Raw genomic sequence first — 11,248 nt, 5'->3', positions numbered from 1 at the left:
TTCGTCCGCAGAGGAAAAATTGCAGAATTAATCTCTCGTTGGATGGAAGTGACGTGGGTGAAGGTGCCCAAAATAAATTTCTTTCTACTAGTCCAGACTAGTTCATTTCTTCAAACCGTGTCAAAAGAAATTAATGCCTCTGTCTAGCCTAACTCCAGAGGACACCAAAGAGGCATCTGAACTTCTAGTAGACGTAGACTTAGATTTCCTGGAAAAAGCGTCTAGGCTCGATCCCAAATTAAGTAGTCAGTTTCGAGATTCAGCTGAGGATTTTTCGGATAATTCCCCTTCTGATTATAATTCAATCCAGATGTAGGTTCCAGATCCAGAAAATGAGAAATAACCGAGGAGAAGTTGTTACTGAAATGGATGAAATTATCAGAACAGTCGAGGACTTCTATCGGTACCTATACAGCCAATCAATAGCAAACCCAAACCAAGATCGATATGACTGAACAGACTCTATTATGAACGTAGGATCAGAAGAACTGGAACCTGTCGATAATTTCGAAATGGAAGCAGCTCTGAAACAACTCAAAAACTGGAAGGCACCAGAAGAGATCAAATCACAAGCGAGATGTTTAAAATGGACGGAGACACTCAAAAAAGCACTCATAATCCTACTGAATAAATGCCTCGAGGAAGGTAGGATTACAGAATCCTGGAAAAATGCAGAAGTCGTTCGTCTTTTCAGAAAAGGCGTCAATACGAACATAGAAAATTACAGAAAAATTAGTCTGCTATCTGTTTTTTATAAGCTGTTAATCAAAATCATCGCAAACCGCCTGAGCCAAAAATTTGATTTTTACCAACCAGTAGAGCAAGCCGGTTTCAGAAAAGGTTACAACACCATCGACCATATCCAGACAGTAGGCACGCTGATAGAGAAATGTACGGAATATAATGTCCCACTCCACATGGCCTTTATAGACTACCAGAAGGCGTTTGGTTCAATCAAAATTTGGGCAGTGATGAATGCAATGAACAATGCCCGCGTAGACTGGAGATATACTCGCTTACTTCAATACATCTACGAGACTGACACCCTACATGTAAGAATCAATGAAGACTAGATTACCGGAAAGATTCCAGTGAAACGAGGCGTTAGGCAAGGTGACACAATCTCACCTAAGTTATTTACCCTAGCTATGGAAGATATATTCAAACGTTTATCATGGGAAGAGAAGGGTATCAATATAGACGGAAAACGCCTCAACCACTTACGATTTGCGGACGACATCGTTCTCTTCAGCAGTAACACAAATGACTTGACAACAATGATTCAAGAACTGAAAGATGCTTCCCAAGCTGTAGGCCTCAAAATTAACCTCCAAAAAACTAAACTTCTGAGCCCTGACAATATAAAAGTCTCCATTGGAAATCATGAGCTATATATATATATATATATATATATATATATATATATATATATATATATATATATATATATATCTAAGACACAACATCTAGCTTGGGAAAGAAAATCAGACAGCAGAGATCACCGGAAGAATCAATCTCACCTGGATAGCATTCGGGAAACTTAGCTATATCTACCGCAACCCGACTATACCAGTGAATTTGAAAAAGAAGGTCTACAATATGTGTATCCTCTCAGTAACAACTCGACTCGAGACTGTGGCACTTACAGTGGGCAGTGCAAATCGACTCCGAGTCTGTCAAAGGGCAATAGAGAGAACAATGCTGGGTGTAAGCCTAAGAGAGAGGATCAGAAACGAAGAGATAAGGAGAACAACAAGGGTCTGTGACGTTGTAGTAGTAGTAGTTGTAGAGGATAGTCTCAGGTGGCGTTGTGCAGGCACGTTGCTAGAAACAATTTGAAATGGACCAAAACACTAATGCAGTGGCGTCCAAGGAGAACAAAAGGAAGTGTGGGGCGTCCTCAAGCGAGATGAATAGATGACATTCAACGACATGCTGGGAAAAACTGGATGCAAACCGCACAGCAAAGGTTGGCATGGAAATCACTGGAAGAGGCCTATGTAAAGGAGTGGATGTCTAGAGGCTGAAGACGAAGAAGAGGAAGAAGAAGAAGTAGGTTCCAGATTGTGAGGGGCAACAATCTGTCTGTCCGTCACTGCGTCTCAGATGATGTATAGCTATAGAACGTTATCCAGGTTCCTCTCTCTGATTAGACTCCATAACTTCGATAGTTGCTTGGTGTAACACATTGCCTCTGGTTGTTTACTCCCATCAACCAAGAGTTGTGGTTTAAGAGTGAGTTGCGCTTAACCAAACATGTGAATCACAATGTCAAACATCATATGGCATACTTAAGATACTCTACCCAAATTGTTGTTGAGTTAAAGTTGTGCTTGTTTAATTCTTTCTGGAGTGTGCTACTGCTACTGTGTGTATGGATCGGCACTGTTGCAGAGAGATTCAGAATTCCTGCTATCGTTTCTCCCACAGCATCAGGAAATTTAACCGGATTATGTGGAAAACGTACTTCCTTCGAAACACCTCGTATAATAAAATCGATTTTGCAGTGATTATTAAACAACGTTCATTTTCTCCGCACAAAGCAATATTTGTACTCAAAGGCAAGCAATCATAATTGAATATTCATAGAAAATTTCGAATGTCTGAAATAAGAACGTAAGTTTTCATCTACATTCGTGCTAAAATTGCAGTTTATGCGCCAACCCGAAAATTAGATTTTTCTACACGAAACGTCGAAAAAATGAGCAGATAAAAATGCAGCTTTCCATTGCATACGAAATTTTTCCGCCGATCTCGCTAATTTAGCTTTATTTGCAGTCTAAACATTGTCTATTACGGCGAGGCTTTCAATGCCCGTCCAGTTATTTCGTGTCTAGCTTGGATGTTTACGTTTGACTTTTCTACGTCGAACTCCGTAATTTATGAATTGTATTTCTTTGGCCGTTGCGGATTTTTGTTTTTATCGAAAACTTCATAAAAATAGTTTTGGCGCAATCAGTTTTCCGAAACGCCGATTGTTTGGGAAATTGTTTGCTTGTATCGTAAATTTTCCCCGCCAATTTATCAATATATTCTCCACCGAGAGTTCGATGACAGAGACGAATTGATAACCGCCTTAAAAACGTCTATATCCATTAATAAAATAATATTAAACTGTGTGACTACTAGTAATTGTAAATGATCGATTTTAAAAGAACTTTGCGGTAAAACGAATCCGATCCAATTGGGAATAAGAAGTCTGACAAATGAAAATGGTACTGCTGGTGAATAAAGAATACAAAAACTCCAAAACCCGTGCTTTTGATTAATTTTTTTAATACGTAGACGTCGTGAATTGCAATGGCTGAACACGTGCAGCATTGCAAAAATTCGCATTTATTAGACTTTATTTTTAAATTAATTTAATTTTGTACCTTTGTGTCGTAACCATATTAAATGACAAGTACTTAAGTTGCTAAATACGACTTCGCTCTAGCTATAGTTTAAATACTAGCTATAGCTATAGTTTAAATAAATAGTGGTTTTTAAAGACACGAGTTAGCATCCCGCTTTAAGCTAAAATCTAAACCCTTCCCAAAAAGTCAAGGAGCAAAAATAGGATACTGTTGCAATAGCTGGAAATACATTTGTGACAGCTGGGAGTCCTGTTTCTCATGCAGGACCAAAAAAGGAACTCATACCGGTGTTGTTTAGGAGGGGAGGAAGCTCTATCTCATCTCATAATCAGCTGCTCACTAAACCATGATCAGAAAATTCATGGAGCCCGAAAAACAATGCGGTGCTGTACTTGCTCGAAAGTACAAAACCCTTCTAAGGGAGTGGTAGGAAAGTCACAATGCAGCGTTCTAGTCATCAAGGTCAAAGATTAGGATTAGGAAAAGGTTTCGTTTTTATGCGTGGTTCTACGTTTGCTCTATCTTATAATGAATTCATTCGTTTTTTTCGTCTGCTTCAGTTGCATACAAAAATTGTATACTGAACAACAAACAAATAATATTTCGATATAAATTTTATCTTAGAAAATAAAGAACAATTTTATTTTGTAGGCTTTATGTAGTTCTTACTATATTTTCTTTTTTTTTTCGACTAGGTTAATATTAGTGGCTTTTAAGCTGGACTTTTATTTTTAAGACTAAGATTATTATTATTATTATTATTATTATTATTATTAATTATTATTAATTATTATTATTATTATTATTATTATTATTATTATTATTATTATTATTATTATTATTATAGACTAAAATAAAATATGATCATTTGGATAATGTTTGCACTTAATGTAAAATTGTAGCATTAACATTGTCAAGATACAAGAATAAAATCAAAGCATAACGCAAAAATTTATAGGTAATATTAGCCTACCGACCTACCGTTTTGGAAAATTCGATATTGACCTTTAACACACATTTATTCCCTCGGAAACAAGGTCAAGAATCTTCTGCCGGCTTGTTTGGATTTGAATCTTTCAATAAAACAGCGGCGGAACGTCGATCTACTATAAAAATTGAAAAACCTGTTCCTTTCAAGAAAATAAACGGTCATTTTTTTTGAACCCCTGCATGTAAGAAGTCCGGTAACAAATTTTTGGTCCACTCGAAACTTTTCTGTTCGTTGAACTGTCAAACGATCGAAGGGACCTTCTTTAATTTAGACCTTTTTTTTGAGGATCATCCATTTTTTGCAAGAAAATTATATACTGTTACGGGAAAAACAAAAAAAAAATTAGTCGGGGGTTTGAATATGTGATTTACTTGTTCTGTCTAAATTTAGTATTGTAATTTTGTTTTCGGTTTAGTAGCTTTTAAATTTGACTGTGCCAGAATTGTAATATTGAATTGAATATTCTATTATTATTATTAAAACACGCAATATTTAATAGAGAAAACAAAACAATGATATGGTCATTCAACAACGCTATTAGATCCTTCTTCTTTCGCCGTTTTTATCCTGCACAGTTTTCTTACATTCCAGGCCCCTACTCACAGATTTCTTTAAAACTATCGCATGCCGAACGTATGTCTCCCATCTCAGTGCCGGTAGTCCTCTTCGTCTTCCTCCTGGAGGGTCTCATCCCAGTACTCATTTTGGCCACCTGTGTTCTGGGATTTTTGTAGGTGACCACACTATTGTAATGCTGTTTTCTAATTTCCTTGTTATCGAGTATTTTATTCCCATTCGTTGCCAAATTTCTGCAGCTCTTATTTTGCCAGTTCTTGTGACTTGTAGACATCTTCTTATAAAGTCCAATTGGACTGTTCTTATTTTGTTTCTTCTTGCTCTTGCTCTTGAGGCTTGTTTTCCTCGTGCTATTTTTGTCTCTACATCCCTTAAATAGATACTTGAAAGTTTGACAGCTATTAATAATTTCGTTCTCTAACGTCAAACCTAAATTTGCAACTTGTTGTCCAATACAAAAATATTCGGTTTTACCCATATTTATTTTCAGTCCCCACAGTTCGTACTCTTCTTTTAGCTTTCTTATCATGTATTCCCTGTCATCTTTTTCTCGTGCAAAAATAGCTGGACTATCAGCGAAAAGTAGAATGCAATATATTTCCTTGGATCGGTATTTCCTCTTCTGCTAGTATAAAACTTTTAGGAATTACACTGGGAGATAATTTGGGCTGGGCTAACTTACACTGTTGTCCTGCAGCTTATTGGGCTCATAAGCTTCAAAAGAAGAGAAAAGAGTACGGGTCATAGCGTGTGCAGGTTATCTAGAGCCTATCTTTCAAAGATGGAAAATCATGCTGCTTCTATGTCTGTACATCTGTTATCAACTGCTGGAAGTACACAGAGGCAGAAACACACTAATTATCATGATTATCCTACCCAAAAAAGTCATTACACAAAAACTACCGTCCAAAGTGACTAAAAAAGAAATAAAATGAAAAAACAAGAATGCAAATATAAAAAAGGCTCATTCAAAAGCATTGTTTCTACTCCGTGGGGACGTATATGGACACCGCCATCATGATTGGGTATGCTATCTAGTGGTATGTATTTTTTGATTTGATCTGTAATATTTTGAATGTCTTTCTCTCTTGATATGTCATAGTCTGGTTTTATGTTGTTTTCTTTTAGTGCTGTGTATGTCACTGTCACTCTTTTACATTTTACGTTATTGATATATTTTTGCATGTACAATATGACTTGCCTCAATTGTATTACTTTTTAAAGCAGGAAATGACCAATGAAAGATCTATCTATCTATCTCTAGTTTCCTCTCACTTTCATTTTTTTTCAAAATAACTCTCGCGTTCTGCGCGCACGCGACGCCACTGGGGAAACTGTAAGTTTAGATAGCTGTTTATGAAACAGAAATTGAGATTTACCGGAAAAGGAATGCCGTCTTACAACTGCTACACACAAGGTGGATACGATAAAACCGTTTATCGTCGAAGAAAACGTTTTCACTTCAAATAAGGCATCGCGTGTTCCATTTTTACCGAAACAAACAAAATTTTCTTAAAGAAATTCGCCGTTGCGGCTCGATATTCTCGTGTAGTGAAAAGCGATCGCAACAATTTCAAACTAGAATTGGTTTGCTGTTAATTTAGAAGAAAAAATATCTATTTGGTCATGAAATTTCCCAAATTCGAATACACTCGAAGTGTACACAGGGTGGATGATTTGAAGAAAAAAAGTTTATATAAATACAGGTCAGCAATCGCTTTATTCTTGATAACACAGAGTGTTCAAGTGTAAGAAAGAAAATGACTTTTCCTCAATTTCATTAAAACTGCTTTAAATACTTTGATTATTGTTTGGTAGGAGCTCACAGTGCATAGAAATGCTTATTTTCGGGCGATTTTTTTTTACTTTCACCAGTAATGTCGCGGTAAGCACGATGAATATTTCTATTGAAGAAAATACTACAACACTGCTTTTTGCAATTTTCCAGAGAAAAAATGAAAAACAATCGAAACCTTATTATATCATTAGAAATAAATTAAATCACAATTGAATATTGAATATGAAAAAGTAGTATTAAAAAGCGTGAACATTGTTTCTTTGCATTATGGGTCTAAAGCATATTCAATCATAATTAGGAAAAACGTTTTTTTTTTATTCTTAACATTACAAGTTCTGTTCAATACAAACTTTATGACTTAACTAATAAAAACTAATTACATGACTGTTTTAACTAAAAAAACCATTAGCAAAGAGCTAGAACTGAATTGATGTAAAATATAAATAAATTTATATCCAGCAATCGTTTTCAATTTATCTATCACTCTATACATCCATATAAATTTCACTAAAGACCTTCATCATAGTGTTACTAAAATGAGAATGATGTTACAAGAACAAAATTACCACCACTGCACAGACTTTGCATTTCAACTGGCTCTTTTTTTTGTTTTCCTTTTTTGGAAAGTTTTTGTCTCCCTTCTTGCCGTCTAAGTTCATTTTGTAATTTGTTTTAAAAAACGATTACCGATTCGAATTTTATATTGCTTTATATCATTGACAATATGATATAATGATAATTGATAATATTTTATTGCATAAACTTACAAATAACATAGATTCACTTATTCCAACACCGAATCACATAATAATATTGTTTTAATTTCGGCTAACAGAATAAGGCTAACAGAAATATCGATCGTTTCAAAAAAATTTCTATCGGAATTTATTGACGATCAGCGACGATGCTTAAATCTGTGTCACTGATTTAATTTATAGTTCATCAAATATGGGTGGGTGTCATTTTAAGATTAAACAAATTCCAAATTGTTTTAAACGCACCCAAGTCGCTCTAATAAGGTAAGTATATCGCGCACAGCACAAAAAAAATCTTATTGTATTTTTCGATTATATTGACCGATTAAGTGGGTGTTTTTGTTATATACGATACACATTAGGCGAAAAATATGTAAATTATATACAATGAACTGTCGTTCAAGTATCATCAACTTGATGTAGATTTATAGGCGAACATAATTGAATCTTGTCAAAGATACACCTGTCTAGCAGTAAAAGCAAGTGGGAAACAAGTAAACTACTAAACGAATTTCTTACTAAGGACTTGTGGGGGTGTCAAGTAAATTAAGAGTTACGAAGAATCAAATAACTATAGTTGACGAAATGATGATGACTGATGGCTTAAAAAATCAAAAATTTCCACCATAGCGCAGAAAAAGCGCAGAAGAATACCCCATACAATATAGCAGCAATTGTCGTAGTACTGCGTTATATGTAATGGCTGCACATTGCATATTGCAAAATTTTTCTGCTTTGCCTTTGGAGCAATATCGAAGGTAATATCAACGTCGGTCTCGTGACATCACCGCCTTCGTACCTCGTTCTTTTTGAGACGTACACAATACCTCTATCAAAGCCCAAACGTCCTTATTTGAAAGGTTACGGCACAAACACGAGTTTAAAAGGATCTTTTTGAAAAACAACTTTTGGCGTCGTATTTCATGACATTTATAATCCGCATATTCGGAATATAACCATGGAAAAAAAACTTCCTCAGTGCCGTTCGTGACAAAGCACTCCCTAACGCAGCACAAAAATTTATTTCAACGAGTATTAAAAATATTTTAAGTCAGGGCGTTCCGTAAGTGTGGCAATACAGAAATATTTTTTTTGTTATTGTTATTGAATTTTGTTTTGACTTTGCAAAACTATTTGAAAAAAATACAGAATATTTCAAAAAATATTCGTATTACGGCCTTGTAACGAAATAGATTTCGCCACACGGTTAGTCAATTATAAAATTTTCGGTTCATCGATATTTAAAATCCGCAACGCATTGCGTTCGCAAAATACCTTGTGACGTCATCGAAATCAGGTACGTAGCCAAACCATTGAAGTGCGAGGCATTGTTTTTATTCCTCTCTCCTGAATTCACCTAATCGACGGAATGAATTATCGTTGCGATGAGACCGTGTGAAGTTTTTCGGTAGTTCTCTTTCCTTTTCAGCTCACTTCGAAGAAGGTTCAACTAGCAATTTGGTTGCTTTATAGAGGGTACAGCTGCATGAATGCAATATTAATATCTGATTTAATATCTATTTCTGATTTTGTTGTAAACTATGGATTGTTTAGTAGTTTGCAGAATTTGACAAATAATCGCTAAAAAGTGCTGTAATGGATTTGGTATATTATGTGGCCTTCGTTTTTGGTACCGAAATCTGTTATTATCTTCTCTCTTCATTTTCCTTTAAAATGTATAATCGAACACTGATTCTGCCGGTCCTATTTTAGCGTATAGCCAAGAAAAAGCCATATTACCGTTGCTGTGATTTACCACTAGGCGAATTTCTGGTCGCATTGCTAGATTTACTGTGGACCCCGGGGTTAAACGAAAACCAGCGAGGTAAGTGGTTTTTTTATCTCTATTTGATATTAATTGTAAAGTGACTTTTAAAATACTTGCACGTATCTTTTGCTTTTCATTTGTGGGTCGAAACATCTCTTTTCTCTGGAGCGGTGTCCGATAGCTATTTTCATCTATTATATGCCGTAATTACTTTTTACTGTCAGTCCTTCAGAGCTTGACTGAAACTAGGCTCTGAAGCTCTGAAGAAGCCAACAGGATGATTGGCGAAACGTCTGCAAGTTCGACTCAGCAAAAACCGACGCAGGAGGAATCCAGAAGTTTTGTAAAAAGTATTACAGTGGAAGTTTCTTTGAAAAATTTACTGCAAATCTTGTTCGCTTTTAAGATTGCAATTTTTATGCAAGAATTAGTGCATTTTTTTATATTGTTAATCCAATCCGCCAGTTCAACAGCTCCAGCCTACTAGGAGTACTTTGGAACATCCCGGAGAGAACAAGTAAACAGCCTGGGAGGTTTGAGGAGTTGCGGGTGGTTTCATCAAAAATTTGTTATTAAATGTTTTTTATAATAATTTTCTTGTTTACCTCTGGTTAGCATTTTGCGTTCATTAGTCACCGCGGTTAAAACAACGGGAAGGTGGGTTTGTCCTTTTTTCCAACTTCAGTTATTGTTATAAAAAGATTGGCGCTTAACAAAATTAAAATCCCTATTTAAGGTAAAACTCTTTCTCCACAGCTCTCTTTTTCTTCTCATGCCCTTTGCATATACGCATGTTGGCGATCCCCTATACTTCTGTATTCTCTATATCATATGTAGGGTGCCGATCGATTATTTAAATTTATAACCAAACAAAAGACTCACTAGGTGGAGAAAAAATAATGTATTTTTGTAAATAATTAATAAAAATTAATATTAGGCAAACTAAAAAGTAGGACAATTGCTGAAATCAATAAAGTATCTGGATACAGGGCACACAATTTGGCAAACCTTGAAAAACACTCGCAGGAAATAATCAACTGGGTGCTTTGCTAAGCTCTTAATAATACCCAATAAGGTGTTATATATATTATTATATATATCTGCAGTAATTTTTTTTTGTGTTGCCACCCTTTTATACCCTATAAAATTGAAAATATTTTCAAAATGTCTATCCTTCTATTTTATGCAGAGATCATTAAAACAAATTTTCGAAATCATACTATTGTGCTATTGTGCATAAGGAATTCATTTTATTATATTATCCCGAAACATGTAAGTTAATGCTGATGACGTGTAACATGGATCGTATCTCAACAAGGCGGCTCCGATCGACAATGAGGAGTAGACAATTGTTTCTCGATTCATTCAACAATGTGTTCAGGACACACTAATAAAACAGGGGGATGCAAAGCCAGCGTTGTGTAGTTTTAGTAATCGGCCTCGGATACAATATCCGCAGTTCCATTCGCTTGACATGCCGATCAATCTGTTTAGGAGGTTGTTTTCCTATCTGTAATAGTATCGACTTGTCGACGCGTTATGGGTTTGCTAGTGAAATTAATATACTTGCCCAAAACATTGTAGTCGCTATGAAAATCTACCATTTTTTCATCTCTTAATTCATTTTAAATTCTGTCAATCTCATTCGTTACATAAACTCGAAAAAATTGTTTCCTTAATTATTACGAACATTATAAACATATTTATTCACGTTTACTTTGGAAACAATTACTAAATAGTTTGGAGGAAAACATTTTTTGAACCTCAATCCTGACTGACTTGCTGTATTTTTTTGTACGAGCATTTATTTGGTCAGGCAAGCCTTCATGTAGCCACACTAGTCTTTATGATAAAAAAGAAAAAATGTATTAAAATTTTACCAATGGGACATTACAGTCGGGACAATAAATTCAAGTATTTTTTAAAATTAACTAAATAAAAATAAACACAAAATTTTTAACGTATACATTTTTTATATCAATTTTAAATGATAACAACTAATTA

The 11,248-nt window shown here is 35.1% G+C and overlaps 1 protein-coding gene across 1 annotated transcript; it reads left to right on the top strand.

Annotated features, from left to right (window-relative positions):
- Window positions 1-1,148: 1,148 nt before the first annotated feature.
- Window positions 1,149-3,706, top strand: LOC132703200 (uncharacterized). The gene is made up of 3 exons (XM_060672326.1): window positions 1,149-1,310; window positions 1,489-1,816; window positions 3,621-3,706. Exons 1-3 carry the CDS (start codon window positions 1,149-1,151, stop codon window positions 3,704-3,706), a joined length of 576 nt encoding a protein of 191 aa, XP_060528309.1.
- Window positions 3,707-11,248: the final 7,542 nt, after the last annotated feature.

This window comes from Cylas formicarius, unplaced genomic scaffold, assembly GCF_029955315.1.
Source record: "Cylas formicarius isolate icCylForm1 unplaced genomic scaffold, icCylForm1.1 PGA_scaffold_6__28_contigs__length_40554024, whole genome shotgun sequence".
Lineage (NCBI taxonomy): Eukaryota > Metazoa > Arthropoda > Insecta > Coleoptera > Brentidae > Cylas > Cylas formicarius.
Note: the sequence above shows the minus strand (reverse complement) of the source record. Positions and strands in the feature narration are given on the sequence as shown.